Below are 18848 nucleotides of genomic sequence, written 5' to 3'. Positions count from 1 at the left end.
AAACCACATGGAGGGGCCTCAAGATAGTCGTCCACATGAAACCGTACAAAACTAGCACAACCCAAAAGCTAAAGTCTCCTGCAGCCTACCAGAGAACATCTGACAACACACAATCAGGACAGGAACTCTTACCTTCTGGACAACCAACACTAGTTCTCAAACAAGAATACAGAATGTGTCTGAGCAAAAACCTCTGAAGACTCACTACAGCCAACATAAAGACACACCTGACCTGCACCAAATCCACTCATCACTGCACACATTAACACCATGTGCTAACTGTGGCTAAAAAGCACATTTAAATACTTTAATAAACATTTAACAGCCTATATGTAATCAATAAATGGCCTTTGCCCATCTTCAGAAAAATTCCCTCAAAACTCTGATATGTTAACAGTACTACATAAATCAATGAATACATGGATACACACAAAAATAATTTAACACATTAACTGTGTTAACATTTAGATTTTTTTTAAAAAAAAGTTGTTTCTGTTTTTCCGAATCCAGTATTGCTCACTGGTTGGTCATTACATTTTGTTAGTTTCATTTCACTATTTAAAATGATGCCACCTCTTTTCAGACAGAACATGTGAAAATAAAACAATACCAAATTTTGAGTTCTGTGTTAATAAAGCACTTAAAGCTTTAAGTATGGCTAAATGCTTTTTTCAAAATTCAATATATCACTCCATAGGCGGTAGTGGCCCCAAGTTCAATAAAGTTGGAAAGATATTCACAGATTCACACTTCCACCATCAATAACTCATTAGGAGGCGGAGATGCTCTGACATCGCGAGATTCAGCGAGAGTGACGACATTCAACATGGCGGCTCCCAGCTGCTAGATGAGAAGTAAACAAATCGCCGTTATCTCGACGTATTTGTATTAAAAAAAATAAATAAAAAAACAACAACCTAACTAAATAGCCTGCTCAAGATCGGAAACGGTAGTGCTCACAGTGGAGGACATTGACAACTTTATTGACGACTACTTCGTCCAGTGCACGATGGAAGACGCCAACCCGAGCAAGAGGAAGAAGGCAGACTCGACGGACACACAAGACTTGGAGGTCACGGATATCCAGGTAAGTGTTCTCGAGTCTATTAATAAGAAGCTCGATATCCTTAGTTTGCTTCACCAGGAGATAAAAGACCTGAAAGCAAGCCTGGAGTTCACCCACCAGCAGATAGAGGATCTGCAGAGGGACAACACCGAACTCCGGTCCACGCTGACAGCTGTCACTTCAGAGGTGAATACACTTAAAAAGGAAAACAAAACCCTGAGGGAGACCGTCCTGGACATCCAGTCGAGGAGCATGCGGGACAACCTGATCTTTTCTGGTATCCCTGACTCCACACCGGATAACCCAGAGGCTCTTGTTAAAAACTTTATGGTGTCGGCACTTAAAATCCCTGCGGAAACTGTTAAAAACATCACTTTCCACCACGTCCACCGGCTCGGACCCCGAGGAGGAAACCGACACCGTCCTATCATTGCAAAGTTCGAGCACTTCCAGCAGAAAGTGCTCGTAAGAAGCAAAGGACGGGAGCTGAAAGGCACGTCGTTCGGGATGAACGACCAGTTTCCCAGGGAAATCAACGAGAGGCGCAAAGTATTATATCCCATCATGAAAGAACACAGACAGAAAGGTAAACGGACTGCACTGGTTGTGGACAAACTGTACATAGATGGGCAGCTATTTCGGGAACCCTCCATTACCCCCTGTCTCTTCTAAAAAAAAAAAAGACAAAAAACTGGCTTAAACGTTTAATATATCACTTAGTCATTTATGCTAGAAAGTGTTATCAAAAAAAAAAAATCTCACAGGTGTAAATGTCTCACTCTCCTAACCTACACTCCCCACTGGAGAACCCCCTCCTCCTTCTACTTTTCTCTCTCTCTATATATATATGTCTCCCTTTAGCCCTCTCCCCCTCTCACACACTCACCCTCCACACTCTCACTCACACTCTATGTACCCCCCATGTTTATTGTGCTTGTATGTTTTATAATGTGTTTGTTGATAGTTTTTCAGGCAATGATGTGCTATTATATAATGTATATATAGATCCTGACCTGCTGTATACGTCTCTCTCCCACACTCACAGCTCACAGACAACAACAGACAGCTCACAAGGACACACACAGATGTTATATTATATTGCTACATACTCAGTGACACAACATCTTTTCTCTCTATGTTCAAGTTTAATATCGTAGCCTGAAATGTTCATGGCATACGCTCACAAACAAAAACAGTTAAAATCATGGACTATGTCTCTAAATTAAAAGCAGATATTTTGCTCCTCCAAGAAACGCATTTACTACAGTCGGAAAAAAAATGTTTATCAGACTCGAATTATAGTATCATCTTTTCATCTTGTTATAACAGCAGACAAAGAGGGGTCTCCATTCTAGTCCATAAGAGAGTACCATTCACTTTAAACAGTACAGTAACGGACTCATAGGGCAGATATATTATTATCCAGGCAACAATCTTTAATAAATTATATTCTATTGCAAACCTCTATGCTCCGAATAATGAAGATCCAGCCTTCTTTCACACTGTTTTCTCTCACTTAGCAGACTTATCTGCTAACTCAACAACTATTATCAGTGGTGACTTCAACATAGTTTTAAACCCTTCAGTAGATCGATCTAATAGACCAATACATGTAAAACAGTCACAATCAGTTAAAGTCATACATGATTATATGAAAGATTTTGGACTAGACGACATCTGGAGACTCAAAAACCCAACAAAGACAAACTATACGTTTTTCTCTGCGGTACACAAAACATTTTCAAGAATTGACTTTTTCCTCTTAAATAACTCTATCGCACATAAAGTTACCACTAAAATCCACCCAATCGTTATCAGCGACCACGCACCAATATCTCTCAGCCTGCAAACAGATTCCATCCCTAAACCTCCTCAGACTTGGCACCTCAACATCTCTCTACTCAAAGACCCAGAATTTGATCGAGTAATAAGGAGTGAGTGGGCAGACTTTCTAAAAAACAATGACTCTAATGACTTACCCCCATCTTTGCTTTGGGAAACTGGAAAGGCTGTAATCAGAGGTAAAATAATATCGTACTCCTCATACAAGAAAAAAAAAGATCTACAAACAGAGAAAGAAATTGAAGAAAAAATTAAACAACTTACAGAGAATTATGCAATAAACCCAAGTGATCAATTATGGTCCGAACTACAAAATGCAAAACTAAACCTCGATAAAATCCTATCCAAGAAAACAGAGTTTTTATTACAACAACTAAGATATAATGATTTCGAACACAATAACAAATCAGGAAAATTTCTGGCGAACCAACTCCAGCACAATAAAGAAAAATCCTTCATAACAGCAATTCAGGATCCCTCAGGAAAATATACTCAGTCACCTCAGGAAATTAACCAGATCTTCTATAATTATTACCAGAGTTTATACTCAGCAGCAGCTAACCCAAACATGGAAGATATTCATAATTTTCTCAACAATTTAAACATGCCCAAACTAACGTAAAATTACAGAGACATATTAGATGCTCCATTGACTATGAAAGAATTACAATGTGCATTAGACAGTATGCCAGCAGGCAAGGCACCTGGTCCTTTTTTTTTTTTCTTCTTTTTTTTTTTGTCTGCATTTCTTCTCATTGTTTAACTCCACAAAAGGGGAGTCAACATTGTATGAGTTCGATGCATATTTTAGTCTTGCAGCCAAATATTTTAATATTTAGTGCATGTGTGTGACCATCACTGGCCCTCCCTGAAAGCTAAGCAGATATTCTTTATTAGAATTCCCTATTATAAGCCAGGGAGGGCAGTGCTACACCTCAGTGATGTGTGGGGGAAAAAAAGACTGGACAGGACGAACAGGACGAACAGGATGAACAGGATGAACAGGGATAGAAATTAACAGGCGGTGCTATTGCAATTAAAGATTGTAAGGTGGTGTGTTATTCCCAACTACTAACTTTCCATCAATGAATAAAAAAAAATAAATAAATAAATAAAAATTTGAAAAAAGAAAAGAAAACCAAACCAGCACAAAAGAAAAAGAAAATCAATAAATAAATAATTAAACAAACGGTACTGAGCACCATAATTGTGGATGTCTTGATAGTATAGAATATAATAGAATAGGCCAGAAGAGGATACTAGTGCAAGAGAGAATGAGTTTAGGGTAGAGACTCTGGAGAGATTCTCAGCACATTCTGGCGGGTCCCATCATTCGTTGAAATGAGACTCGGCAGTAGCTGGCGAGACCTGATCAAACATGCAAGTGTGAAGGACCCCGAAGTCCAGAACAGCAATCACGGCAAGGCAGGGCCAAGCCAACAGGGCACCCCTCCCCCCGGGCCATAGGAGCCACAGGGTGGCACCCCCAGAGAGCCACCGGGGCCACCGTGAACGACGCGAACCCGGAGAACAAGAGGGAGCAGCTACCGACACCCCCAGCGCACCAAGACCGACCCAGGCGGCCCGGGGCACGAGGACCCACCCACCACCCAAACCCCAACCCCGCCCACCCCAGTCCCCACCAAACCCCCCACCCCACTACCCGACCAGCCCAACCCCACCCCCTCCCCCTCCCCCGAGGGGGCCAACGGCCCCACACAGCCAGGAAGCCAGACACAGGGGCCGAGCGGCCCACCGAAAGGGCGGCAACCAGCCCATCACAAGGCAGGCCACCACCGGGAGCCGGTCAGAGGAAATCGGAGCCGAGACCCGATGCGAGTCCAGAGGGTAAAAATGGACAGTGTGGTGGGGCCCGGCGACGCCGACAGGGAGGCACCCCGCATACCCCCCGCACCAGGCCCCAGGTGAGCGCAGTACACCCAGGGCCCCCACACCCCGCAACGCGCCCTGACAGCCCACCAGGACAGGGCCACCACATGCCACCAGCCCGCAGTACAGCCACAGCGCCCACCAGGACGGCCAATCCAGCCCCCGCAGCCCACCAAGAGCCATCGCACCAGCCTGGACCCGTCGGGCACGCAGGAGAACCCCCCCCCGACCACAGCCCCCAGGTTCCGGGGACCCCCCAGCCACAGCAACATGGGTGATGGTCCACCCCCGCCACCCCATAGCCATAAGGGGGCCGGGTCCCACCAGCGAGGCCATATTGGTGAAATCTCCCCCATTACTCCCTATTAATATGTCTCCCGATCCCAGACTGGAGACATTATCCCTGCACCGTGATAGTGTAACCCTGAGTGTCATGTAGTGCATTAAAAGTGGGGAGGCTGGGCGAGGCGTCCAGGGGGCAGGCCAGAGGACCACAGAGGATGGCTACTCTGCAGCCTACCCTGGCCCAAGTTCCCCGAGCCGTCCCAGACCTACCCCCAAGGTGTGAGTGTGTGTAGTGCATTAAAAACAAATTAGAGAGCAGGGGAGGCAAGCAAGAGGGTGATGGGGAAGAGACAAGGCCGCAGAGCCCTGCCATCCGCCCCACCACAGAGCCCATCGTTCCTGCCCCCACCTGCTCTCAGGGCCCTAACTGTCATGTCCCTATATGTGCCTAAGAGTAACTATATACAGTGACGTGCGAAGTATGTGAAGTGCACAGTAAGAGGCAGTCTGGTGTGGATCCGGCCCATGAGGACAGAGCAGCGGGGGAGACGGGTAGTAAGACCACTGGTACTGATGCAGAGGGCCCCCAGAGCCCAGAGGCAAGAGGCCGAGATGGGCCCACCCGAACCGTCCTGTTCGTCCTGTTCGTCCTGTCCAGTCTTTGTTTCCCCCACACATCACTGAGGTGTAGCACTGCCCTCCCTGGCTCATAATAGGGAATTCTAATAAAGAATGTCTGCTTAGCTTTCAGGGAGGGCCGGTGATGGTCACACACATGCACTAAATATTAATTCCTTTACAACATGTGGCCTTAAAATTTACAATGTAAATTCAAATCTCTACACTGATTATAACTTAGTCATCGCTGACATGATAGAATCAGTTAGATTTTTATTAGTAGCTGCAATTTACACATTTAGGGGGTTTCTGTGTTTCATATCAATTCAATATATTTGTTTAGGTCTCAATTCATTTTGCTTGTGGGGCTTCATTTTTGTCTCCATTTACTCAACACCAAACATAATTTAATTTAATTACAAGTAGTGCTTGTAATCTTACTTTTAATGAGTGAACAGGATGCATGTTGTCTTCCGGTGTTATGGATTATCTTATTTTCAGTCATCATTGTGCCAAAGCTGGGGAAAAGAAAGGAGGCAGCCTGTGAATGAGTGGGGCAGGTGCATTTGCTCAGAGGCTCATGAATAGCAGCTTCCCATTAGCCATGCACGGCTCTGAAGCGCGCATAAATAATAGCTGGCAGAGCTGATAAAAAAGTGCACCTTGGGGCCTCTCCCCCCTCCATCTCCCTCTTTCTCCCTTTCTCTCGGACGGGATTCTTTTCTATCTCTCATGGCTACAGCATTTAGTCGGCAAGACTTTGGGGGCAGGTAGAAACGTTTCTCTTTTTTTGCGCTCCGACTTCTTTTTGTTGTTGGAGGAGGATGAGATGATTCCTTTGCATCAAACCGGAGATGTTTCCTGCTCTCATGTCCCGTCTGTCCCGCATTTGTAATCCTGCGCCTCGCAGAACAAATCCGCTGGACTGGTGCCTTTCATATTGAGAAGCAAGAAGCATAGACACAAGGCTGCATCTGAGCCTCTGCAGCTCCCCAAAAAATTCAGAAAAAACACAGAAACTGTGCTTTTTACGCACGAGAAAAGAAAGAACATAAAACGTCACGGTCGTGAGATTTCTCTGTGATTACTTCTACTACACCTCGCGGATTTTTTTTTTTTTTTTTTGCCTGAGAAGTTGCATGTGCAGGAGTGGTAGTATCCGACCGGGACAGAAGGAATGGGATACCCGGACAGAGCCGTGAGAGGAAGAGGATGGAGAGGATTGACGCTCCTGGTTTGGGTCGCCGCTGTCAGCCTGGTGCTGGTGGCGGATGGACGGAGAGTGAGGCAGCCCAGATGTCCTGCTGGATGCACCTGCACAAAAGACAATGCCCTGTGTGAGAATGTCCGATCCGTGCCTCACACTTTCCCATCGGACGTCGTTTCACTGTGAGTAGTCTGGGGTTTCATTGTGCCACAAATACCATCCAAATACACTGTCAGAAAGCTCGTGGCACCCTATCACTGTGTCATCTTTATGAAATGTTTGTTAGCTGCGCATATTTTTTGTTGTTTAATTGCACATGTTCTCACTTTATTCAGGTCTTTTGTCAAGTCTGGATTCAATGAAATCACTGGAGGAAGCTTTGTTCATACACCTGCCCTGCAACTGCTGTGAGTACAACCTATCTATCTATAAATCCATTTTCAGTGCTCAAACAATGAAGCCGTGTCTCCCCAGAGGTCTTCCATGGAGGCTGATATGCAGATTTAAAGGGGGGGATTCTCTGTAATGGTGTCAGGATTATGCAATACACCACATGGCTACAGCAACTAACAGCAGGGGATGAGGGAGAGAGAGAAAAACACTGTGTTTGGTAGAGATAGAGTGGGAGAGATGGAAGCAACGAGCAAGAATGCACCAGCAGAAAAAGCCAAATAAAGGCCACACACGTCACCGTGGAGTTTATCCCATCAATGCTTTCACTTAGTGTCACATCTGACATTATCGTGTGTCTTGATTGAGTCTGTTGAGCAATTTGCAGATGCACTAACTGACTGCAAGGACAGGCTCAACTGTGCTCCGAAAATAATAGCACGCTGTCGAAGAGCATCATTTTAATTCAGCTAAATATCTCGTCTTGGCATCCGCTCCTTGACACTGAATCGGTCTGAACTCTGCAGGAGGAGGTGGCATCGTGCATCAGAGCTCGTGACCAGAAGCAGGATAAATATAACAGAGGAAAGTGAATGAGAGGCTCTGCCCCCATCTGTTATTATTTACTGCCAAGGTGATTTGGCCTGTCTTCACCTTTATTAAAGCACTGTCTAATCAGTGGGGGCTTCTCTGGGGCCAGCATTACCTGTTTGTGGGTGTATAAAGTCACTGTGACTGGTTTCCTCAGCATCCTATTGCCAACAGTAAGAAAAAGTCACAGAATTCCACAATTAGATTTCCAAAATGTTCATATTTTGGGAAATATGAGCTTAAAGCCTTATTTTTAAAGGATGTTTTATATCTGAAATCTTATATTCATAGCTTGAAGTAGTATACTAAAGAGATTTTTCTGTAAAAGTTGTTCACCCTGCAGTATCCAAATGCTTCCACTGGATAGAAAGTGCATGAATACCCCTTCATGATGTGATTCTATGTGAGATGAGGTGCACAATATGCTGTTGTTGGACACGACACTTAAGTGTAGTGGTCTAACCGGTGACTCACAAACAAGTGGGAGGAGGTATCCTTTTCTCTCTTTTGTTCATTTCATGAAAAATATGCTGGAGCGAGCACTCATTCCTCTGTTTAATTCATTTTGTTCATTCTTTAACCACATGCTGTGGGTGGAAACGCTGAAAGAGTCTCTTGTCTGTTAGTCTCACACCCTGTCTCTTTATATTTTTCAGTTTTTTGATTCAGAATTACTGCCACTAGCATCGTGGCTGGTAATCGGGACATTTACATCAAACAGAATATGCAGATATTAAATGTATGCTCGTGGATTTGGTGATAGCAAAAAATAGCACACACAAATCAATTTTTAATGTGACTTTTTGAATTCGAGTTCAACTCAGTTTAGTTATGAAACAGACTGGGAGGAACATTTGTGGAAATTTCAAGGGAACTACATCCAAATCTAGAGGAGTGCTGTAGCTGTATTCTTTTCATGATGTTATATAGTCTTGTTTGTGTTTTCTTCACAGATTGTTCACAGCAAACTCTTTTGACCTGATTGACGAGGATGCATTTCTGGGTTTAACACATCTCGAATACCTGTAAGTATTTATTTTTAAGTTGTAAATGGCTCATGTATACAGTACATCTATGTGGTGGAGCGTCATAATACACATTGTGTCCTAATCGGATATTAATGGGAGCAGATGCAAAGCACAAAACAGCAAACATCAATCCAAAAATGTCACTGTAGTAACCAGCTTCCCTAATAATTTATGAATTTATATTCTATTGCTGCTTTCAGCCATTTAGCATTGCAGTGTGGGACAACAGTGTCTCTATACCACACTCAAAAATCATTTAAAAGCTCTGTATATACACAAATGGATCACCCACAGAGATGTTTTCACTTTAATTGCCTGGTTAGGGCAGAACAATTTACTCTATATCCTGATGACTTTTATTAGTTTGTACAATTTGCTGCTCTCATTAAACTCCCAGCCTCACTGCAGGGAACTTTAACGTAAATATAATTATCTAGAATAAATGAAAACATGTGTCTGGATGTTACAGTATCAAGTATTTTGACATTTTTCCAATATGCTGGAAACAGTATAATGTGCAATCAGGACTGAGTTTTCTGTACCCAAAAATCTCCATAGTGCCTCACAGCCACAAAGCAAGAGGATGCAGAAAGCTGTGGATCATCACAATAGATGACACTACAGTCATATTTGTTTACTCTTATTGTGTTAATGTAGCTTAATCTCTCCAAAAGCTAATGAAATATTTCTCACCCACAGATTTATTGAGAACAACAAAATTGCATCCATCTCCCCATATGCTTTCAGAGGCCTGAAAACACTGATACATCTGTAAGTAATTAGTTTTTGCAATGACAGTGATGAAAACGTGATTTTTTTTCTCTGCTTTCCTCCTCTTTCTTCCGTATCTCCTCCCTTGTTCCTGTTTAATTCAGCTTCCCTATATCTCATTCCTTCCTTCCTCCCCAGTTGTTATGATTTATTACTTTTCTTCTCTGACATTAACAGTCTGCAAAGCCACTTTCACACGCTCTCTGTTGAGGCAGCATTGTCAGAAAAGGTAATGGGATATTAGTATTCAAGGTATTTCAACATACGCTGGGCCTCAATTTCCCTTTTCTGTCACTGTATCACTTTGTCACTGTCGAAAATGCAAAGGTAGGCAGAAGTGGTCATTTCCCCAAGGTGACCGGAGGTGTCAGCTGGATCCGGTTGCAGAAGGGCAGATCTGGATTTTTCATTGTATTAGCGGACCAGCAGAGTAGTCAATGAAACTCTGGCTTTACGTTTCAAAATGGAAAATGAATGCTTTAAATAGCTGTTAGAGCTATGTCAAAAATCAACCTAATGTGACCAATATGATGACTGCCACCAGTGGGACCTTTTGGAGATCGGTGTCATATAATGTGAGTGTGATAATCAAACACATTGAGTGCATGTGTGTGTTTATGGTATTTGATCAATGATGTCTTAAAGGAGAGTCTCCTGTAAACAGAAATAATGTTGACAAAATCCTAATGCAAGTAAAAGCAGAAGAACAATTTCTAAACAGTGATTTCATAATCAGTGTTTCCCTTTAATGAACTGCAAAGCAGCCAGAACTAAAGATAGCTGAAATGTGAGTGACCTGTAGGTCGAGTCTAAACATAACTGTCCTGTAACGTTAAACCGACTGACCTATAATGTGAATCTCTGACAGGTTGGTCCGTGCACATTTATGCAGCCCAATGCCACCAAATATTTGCGTACTTTCTCATCATGTGTAAACAGATGCACGAGTGGCTCTGTCATGTATTTACATTAATCAAATACTGCACCATGCAGGAAGGAAGTCAAATATGAGAGGCAGTCAACATTTATTCAGACATGATTGAAGTGAGGCAAAGTAAACTTAGATAAAGAAGAAGTGATTAGAAGTGGCACAAACATTAGCTTGCACAGTTTGTTAGGTAAACAGTGATATTTCATATGGGTTTTCCTACAAAAAGACATTTCATCGGAGTGTTCAGGGTGCTTTCATTTATTCAGGAGCACTAACTGTTTTCTTCAGTTTAACAATTAACGGGGACTCAGCTGCTGAGGGCATTTTAATTCATGTTGTATGTGCTGCTGTTGAGTGTTTTCTGATTGTCACATTCACTGAACCAGAGAATAACACAAGCAGAATCACTGATCTTTGGTCACTTGCAGTTTAATTGCACACTAGGCAGAGAATGTTAGAAAAAAATTACCTTGGAAATAACTGATTAAACAATGCAGTTCATCAGCTTTGCAATAACCAACGTGTGTCATATAAGCCAACTACTATTAATCACCACCTGAATGTCTCCTCATGCCATTAACTGCATGTCAAGTTTACACCAGTCTTCATAGCATCTCTTTTCTGTCTATCTTGTGATCTCACACAAGCTTTCTTTGACAGTTCACTTGTTAAGTCACAAGCCTGTAACCCTTTTCTGATGCATTTCAACCCTCTGATTATGTGTTATATATTTCTACATGTCTATTAACTCTATGTAAACATATACTCAAATGACCCAGATCATTATGCACTTAGATTTTTTAAAATATATTTCTCAGCAATCAGTTCACCCATGATATAGGCATATGGGTTCTGTAAAGCGTCTCGAGACAATTTGACTGTAATTGGCGCTACATAAATAAAATTGAATTGAATTGAATTGAATTGAATTGAATTGAATTGAATTGAATATATAAAACAGTAAAGATCATGACTTTTTTTTTTATATCTGAGTGCTTGCAACACGCCCACATTTTGCAAAACACAATTTATTAAGCATCTATTTACTGAAACCCACTGACAATGAACCTCCTCACATTAACAAGGTCTGAGTCACTACCAGCAACTTGTACTCTACTAGTGTTCTTTAAAAATAGCAATTCTTCTTTCACGCTAAAGTTAACTTCAGCATGAAAGTTTTAGTGGCTGGTTTTAGTGACTCGTACTGTACCAAAACTTGTAATGCTCCTTTTTAATAGTCGTGTGAATCTGACAAGGAACTGGTTGGTAAATTATAATGAATCTAGAATGAGGAAATTGGATAAAATAATATCAGCATAAATCATTCAAGATATGCAAAGTTACACAGAAAATGTCACTGGCAACATAAATAACAAACAAGGAGTTGTTTCTCGTTTTGGTTTTGATCCTGGCAGAGCTGCAACTTTGTTAACATATGAGGTCATATTGTCTTCTGTCGGGGCGACCTGCAGTCATTTACGTAAATGAAGCCCTAAAGTAACAAAAATGTCTGTGCAATCTTTCAATCTTTTTGTGTCATTTCTCGTTCTTGTTTTACGGAAAACTTTTATCCTCCCAAAAAAGGAGAATAAATGTGATATTACAGGCTATTTTAAATGCATCGCACACTGTGAATACATTATTAATGGGAACAGGCAATACGTCCTTGTTACAATCCTGACCACTCTGCTCCAACCCAATCTGTTTGGAGAGTGCATTCTTGCACAAACTCAAAGTAAAATGGTCTCTCTTCCCCCGGAGGACCAACTCTTGAATAAATAATGCAGCCCCCATGAATTACGCTGACATTTCATTTCATTCACATCTCTCTTTCTGTTTTGGAGTTGAGCCTCTCGCTCACAAATAAAATATCTCTGCAGTTGTGTCAGTTAGTCCTAATTGGCTGGCAAAGACGCCGTCGGCTCCACAGCGCTGGAAAAACGGTGGTGCTGTTTAGGTTGGTCAAAAAGTGGCATAAAGTTTGACCAATGTTAGGGAAATTAATTATTAACATTTTGTTGTCCACACCTGTTATCTTGTCATTGTTGTGTTCACTGTTTGTATTGGGTGGCTTGTAATTTGTTGGTTTATTCTTATCTTTCTCAAGCAAGTCTGGCTACCAACCAAAAACTGGAAATGGCTCTGTCTACTGTGTGGAGAATCTACTTCTAATCCAATCACTGGATGTATTTTTCCCCCCTCTTTTTGCTGATTAGGAGTCTGGCTTACAACAACCTTGAGACGCTGCCCAAAGATGTGTTCAAGGGCATGGATGCTTTGACCAAAGTGTGAGTATATTTCTGACAGTGTATTCACAGTAATTCCACCCTTGACATGCATACATAAACTATATATATTATTTATGTAATTATGTGATAATACTTTCATACGTGATTACTCTTTCAGTAGATTTAGAATTATTTTTCTGCTCGAGTAGTTCATTTATCATCCTTTTATGTGGGCGGACGTGTGTGTAATGAAGAAGTTTTTGTACAAACTATCATGAATTAGTAATAGGCTTCATTTGCATTTTTTCTGAAATTAGGACAGTGGAACAATAGAGCACAAATGTAAGATTTTGGAGGCTACAAAGCAATTTGTGGGGGAAGGGTAGTCTAGACAGGCCAAACTGTGAAACGAACAAAATCTTCCTTGGACCCGCTCCCTCTTCTTCTTTAACCGTGGGATTAAACGCAGTAATATTATGAGGTCACGGCGCAGAACGGAGAAATTTCAGCACGAGATAATAGGATGAAAAAGTGAAAAAAGAGGAGAAAATTGAGGAGAATGGTCTAAGAAATAAAAGATTGTACAAAAGGCCATTTACTGCTGTAAAGGAGAAAATGAAAAGAAGATGGAAATCTAAAGAGGAGAGGAGGAAAAAGGCTGGGTTTCGGTGCCAGGTTGTCGGGATAAATGGTAAGCCAGTCAATTACGGAGAAAAAGAACTGGATCCTGACTTAGGACACAAGCAAACGGAATAATGCCTGTGTCTGTGAATTCAATACACTCATCAAAAGTTAATAGCTGTTCAGACTGAGAGTGGGAGATGAGCAGACACTTGTGGCTTTGTTAGCGGGAAGCCAAAGTGCAGCCAGACACTGGGCAGTGACTGGAAATAACAGAATCTGCGCTTAGAATACACGTTTCAAGTGTAACTATTAATGATATTATGTTGTAACATTTACATGAGCATCCGTTCATGCGTGCAGAGATCTACGAGGCAACAACCTGATTTGTGACTGTAAGCTCAAGTGGCTGGTGGAGTGGATGCATCACACCAACGCCACCCTGGACCAGATCTACTGCAGCGGGCCGCCGCTCCAGCAGGGGAAGAAGATCAACGACCTGCTGCCACACTCCTTTGACTGCATGACGGCAGGTAACAGTTGCTATTATCGCTCCCGCTTCTCATATAGGTATCATACAAGCAGTAGCACAGCTGACCGCATCGCCCTTTTTATTCCTGTCAGAGGAATTTGTGAGTTTGAGTGGATTTCTTGGGCATAAAAATTAATCGTGGTTGTGTCATGCTTTTCAGAGTTCGCCTCCTATCAGTCGCTGAAGTTTGAGTCCATATCGGTGGAGGCGTTCACCTTTGGCAAAGAGCAGTACGTTGTGTTTGCCCAGCCCTTTGCCGGGACCTGCAGCTTCCTGGAATGGGATCACGTAGAGATGACCTTCAGAATGTATGACACCATTGAAAGTGAGTTTAAAACGAATAAACAACAGCATGAGTGTAATGGAGAAATTCCGTGTAATTGCTTCCCTCTTAGATGACAATGTAGGAGGAACTATATATTGATTGTATTAGGTAAATCTGGTTAACTGTGGTGGAAAGTACACAGGTACATTTAATAAAGCGTGGTGCTACACTGTAAAATAAATATTAAAAAAAAAAAAGTGGTGAAAATCTAGCAGCAAGGGTGCAAGAAAAATGTTTATAAAATGGCATGCAGTGATATAAAAGAAATTTAAAACAAAACAAAATGGTAAAACCAGTCAAAGTAAAAACATAGGAAAATATCTGTAAAATAATCATACTTTTCTGTGTAATTTTATGGTCACATATTGTAAAAGAATGAATTACTACAGTTTAGGTCTTTTTGTTGTTGTTGTTATTTGTTTGTTCAGTTGTGTTTTTTACAGCCAACATGTAAATTTATATTTTTTTCAGTGATTTTTACCACACATTACCTGTAATTTAACATGGGAATATCAGTAAAACAACAGTGATAAAGAATGTATTTATCTTTTTTCAATCCTTATGATACACAATTTTTCTTGAATAACAGCAACTGTGATTAAAATAATACTTTTTATCTGATTTAAATAGAGTAAATAAAATTGTGTAATTTACATCCAAACTTTGTAAAAGAATGAATCACCATTTTTAAAAAAAATAGTGAATTTTGATGTGGACGTTATGTACAGTTTGACTTTTTGTTTCAAGGGCCAAAATGTACATGTAATGTATATGTAATATATTGACCCATATGTAATCAAGCATAAGGATATAATATTGAATAATATATCAGTCACAGAGGCCATTTCACAATACGATACTTTATAATGAGGTATTTTTACAATCACGTATTCTTACTTCTACTTAAGTAAAGGACCACTTCTTCCATGAGTTGTGGTGAGACGCTCTTTAAGGGATACTAAACAAATGCTAGCAAACTATCTATTTCTCTCAAATTAATAATTATCTGTCTAGTATTAATAATCTTTTTTGTGCTACTGTTTAGGCACTTCCACTGTCGTCTGCAAGCCCATGGTCATTGACAACCACCTCTTTGTCATCGTGGCCCAGTTATTCGGCGGCTCACACATTTACAAACGCGACACATCGGCCAACAAGTTCATCAAGATCCAGGACATCGACATCCTGAAGATCCGCAAACCCAACGACATCGAGACCTTCATGATCGACGGGGAGTCTTTCTTTGTCATCGCTGACAGCTCCAAGGTCGGGCTTTTTCCTCTTCATTTTTTTCCTTTCCCTGCTTTCAAAAGCACTCGAGCTTGTGAGCAGAGCATAAACAGGAACATTTTATGGCAGATAGCCACCCACCGTGTCAGCCAGTCCTTCCCCCGGTGTCCTTCTCTGCAGCATGTCGGCTTGTGTCTGCTCCTGCTGATTAGCCTTGTATTACCAAATGTTCGCATACGCTCACACATATGCTTGGGGACACTCAGGCGTGCACACACTTGGCTCCATAATCTAAAATTTGCATTTCGCTGTTTAATCTCGGCGTCTTTAATTGTTTTCTGCTGCTGTAAATCACTGCTGAGCCCCTAATCCAAAAACCGGAAACGTGTTTTGAATGAAGTGAAACCTGAGTTGACGTTTCAACGACTTTTTCTCACAGGCTGGTTCCACAACGGTGTACAAATGGAACGGAAATGGCTTCTACTCCCACCAGTCCCTGCACCCGTGGTACCGGGACACAGATGTAGAATATCTGGAGATCTCCAACAAACCCCACCTGATTTTGTCCAGCAGCTCTCAGAGGCCTGTCGTGTACCAGTGGAACAGGAGCCAGAAACAGTTCGACCGCAGGACTGACATACCGGAGATGGAGGACGTCTTCTCCGTAAAACATTTTCGGGTCAAAGGTGAGACTTGCGACTTACATAGCAGTGTATGTACATACGCAGGGTTTATTTTTATGCACACTGCGAGTGATTTTTCACCTCACGTTCGTCCTAGAACACCATTACTCCGTTTTTAAAGCTAAAATTCAGTCAGTCCAGGGTGTGTCATGTGTTTAATGGGGGCTTTAATCCAGGGTCAACATTTTCCTTCATGTGCTTAATTTAATAAAGCATTCATGACTCACACTCTTAGTTGTAATTTATTACCTTCTTGCTCAGCATGTCACAGGCTTTCATTATAAAGTGGTAAAAGCCAATGTCCCTGCTATAAAACCTGCCCATAAATCACTACTGTATAATATTATCTGTATTATTTCTCTCCTAAGGAGCAGTCTCACCTATTAGCGGCTCCTTCCTGAATAGCTATTGACAACGAGCAGTGAATTATTTTGGAATTACGTAAACAGTTTTTGTGAGCTCCTCTACTTCAGGTCCAGATTTAGTAGCTTGAATGTGTAAACTGAACAGTCCCTTGAACCTTTGTCCTTTTCAAAGGTGATCTGTTCATATGCTTGACAAGATTCATCGGGGACTCCAAGGTGATGCGCTGGGACGGTGCCATGTTCAAGGAGGTCCAGACATTTCCTTCCCGCGGCTCCATGGTGTTCCAGCCCGTCTCCATCGGCAACTGGCAGTACGCCATCATGGGCAGCGATTATTCACTGACACAGGTCTACCAATGGGACACCAAGAGGGGCCAGTTTGTCCCATCTCAGGAGCTGAATATCCAGGCGCCGCGATCATTTTCCCTGGTTGCCATTGACGACCGGGTGTTCCTGCTCGCGTCCAGCTTCAAGGGAAAAACTCAGATATATGAGCATCTCATGATCGATTTGAGTAATTAAACCCGTGGCTTGTTTTGGGACACATTACCATTCACACGCTTTCTTCTGCAACTTTGTTGAACTTGTCAGTCCCGTTTCAATCCACTAACAGTTTCAAGCCATCAATCTAAAGAGGTTTTTCAAATATAAATCGGGACCTTTAGGTTAGTTTAGGCTGAAATTCAAGGGGTGAAATTGCTGCCTGGGTTTATTTTTGTTAATTTCGGCTGGTCTTGACATAATTTCCATCATTATGACTGAAAGTATTTTTTATACAGTCCCTAAAGTATGGAAACCTGCAGCAGCTAGGTAATTTTTGATAAATTCCTTGCATTTTCATCTTGATTTCTTATATCATTTCTTATCCTTATACTCCATTTAAACTTAATTTGAAACTCTTTCAGGAAAAACAAGCTATAAAGTTACTTCTTTGGATTATTGTTAAACCCTGAAGCTTTTATTCTTATAAGATATGCCTCTGCTATTCAGCTCCATATCTTCTCTTGTAGAACTTCAATAGGAATTGGCAGATGACCTTTCAATAATTGCTAAATAGCGGAATATTTTTTGATAAAAGGGAGGAGAGAAGGGTTTTGTAATTTTAAAGTCTTCTTTTAGACAAATTAATTCCAGAGTAAAATAAATTATGAATAGGTATGTGGTTTTAAACTCTTGAGATATCTGTAGGTTTGGTCTCATTTACTTTTATTCCAAACTGAAGTTTAGAACATCAGTGTTCCATCAAGGCTGCTGATCGATTTGAGTCCTGGGCATTTAAATCTCATACTGTGACTGTGAGAGTTCCTCAGAGTGTTAGTAGATACTCTGTAGAAAACAGAGAATCTCACAAATGTGCAAGAATCCTCCTCACACTGGAATCTAGCCTCGGTTTAATGACAGCGGCGGTGATGTAGTTGGTAATATTAAGGGGAATTTGTCAGTAACAGAACAACGAGCTTCCCGTATGGGTAAAAATTTGACTATTTCCGAAGAGTTACGTCCATTCTTTGGCAGGTTTTGTAATTATTTCACACAATAAAGTGAAAAATCCCACTTAAAACTGTGAGAAACTTTAGGGGGAAAAAACCCACACCCGCTGTTCTGCTTTCTCTCAGTTAAACAAAACCGCATGCGTGATACAGACACTCGGTGGTGTTGATTTCCGATGAATGACTAGCTAGAAGCATCCCACTGTGCCACCCAGCCCTCTCTCTTTCACTGCACTCTTGCCCCTTTTCTCCCTGATTGACAAAAACCATTGTTGTCTTTACTCCACAACTAAAAGCCAACCACTGTGCGGCACATGCTACCTGTGCTTTCACACCGCCCTCTTATTCCCACACAAAAGGAAACAGAATATCGATAACAATTAACAAACTTCACTGACAAAACAATTTGCCAAATGTGTTTTTACAATACTGTGTAATTTATGATGTTACTTTTTTTGTATGTTGAAGGGCACCACACTTGGTGTTTTGTTTTTGTTTTTTAATAGATTTAGCCTTTTTAGTGTAGTTTTAGTGTAGATTTAGTGAAAAAACATGGATCACCTCCTTCAATGCAGTGTAACATGCTACTTCTGCAAAACAGTTTGGACTTACTTGTATCAGTCTAATGTAGTTAGGTAAGGATCGAGGTTTTTAGCCATTCCTTTGTCATCTTGATCATTGTGTTTTATGTACAGTGGTAATAAAACACTAAAAACACTAAAACGGAGATGTTTTTCTTAGATTTTTCAGTTCTT

At 41.4% G+C, this 18848-nt stretch overlaps 1 protein-coding gene across 1 annotated transcript; it reads left to right on the top strand.

Moving 5' to 3' along the window:
* Window positions 1-946: 946 nt before the first annotated feature.
* On the top strand, window positions 947-18816 carry lgi1b (leucine-rich, glioma inactivated 1b). The gene is made up of 11 exons (XM_023276995.3): window positions 947-1087; window positions 6837-7090; window positions 7244-7315; window positions 8843-8914; window positions 9617-9688; window positions 12836-12907; window positions 13832-14001; window positions 14161-14325; window positions 15371-15591; window positions 15995-16241; window positions 16776-18816. The coding sequence occupies exons 2-11, from the start codon at window positions 6879-6881 to the stop codon at window positions 17123-17125; spliced, it is 1653 nt and encodes a 550-aa protein (XP_023132763.1). The 5' UTR covers window positions 947-1087; window positions 6837-6878; the 3' UTR covers window positions 17126-18816.
* Window positions 18817-18848: the final 32 nt, after the last annotated feature.

Source organism: Amphiprion ocellaris, chromosome 18, assembly GCF_022539595.1.
Source record: "Amphiprion ocellaris isolate individual 3 ecotype Okinawa chromosome 18, ASM2253959v1, whole genome shotgun sequence".
Lineage (NCBI taxonomy): Eukaryota > Metazoa > Chordata > Actinopteri > Pomacentridae > Amphiprion > Amphiprion ocellaris.
Note: the sequence above shows the minus strand (reverse complement) of the source record. Positions and strands in the feature narration are given on the sequence as shown.

Bases quoted from the DNA above. Each gene is read 5' to 3' on its own strand.
- lgi1b (XM_023276995.3), top strand. From the start codon at position 6,879: ATGGGATACCCGGACAGAGCCGTGAGAGGAAGAGGATGGAGAGGATTG. The intron at 7,316-8,842 runs GTGAGTACAACC...TTTTCTTCACAG, and splicing joins ACACCTGCCCTGCAACTGCT to ATTGTTCACAGCAAACTCTT. The intron at 15,592-15,994 runs GTCGGGCTTTTT...TTTTTCTCACAG, and splicing joins TCATCGCTGACAGCTCCAAG to GCTGGTTCCACAACGGTGTA.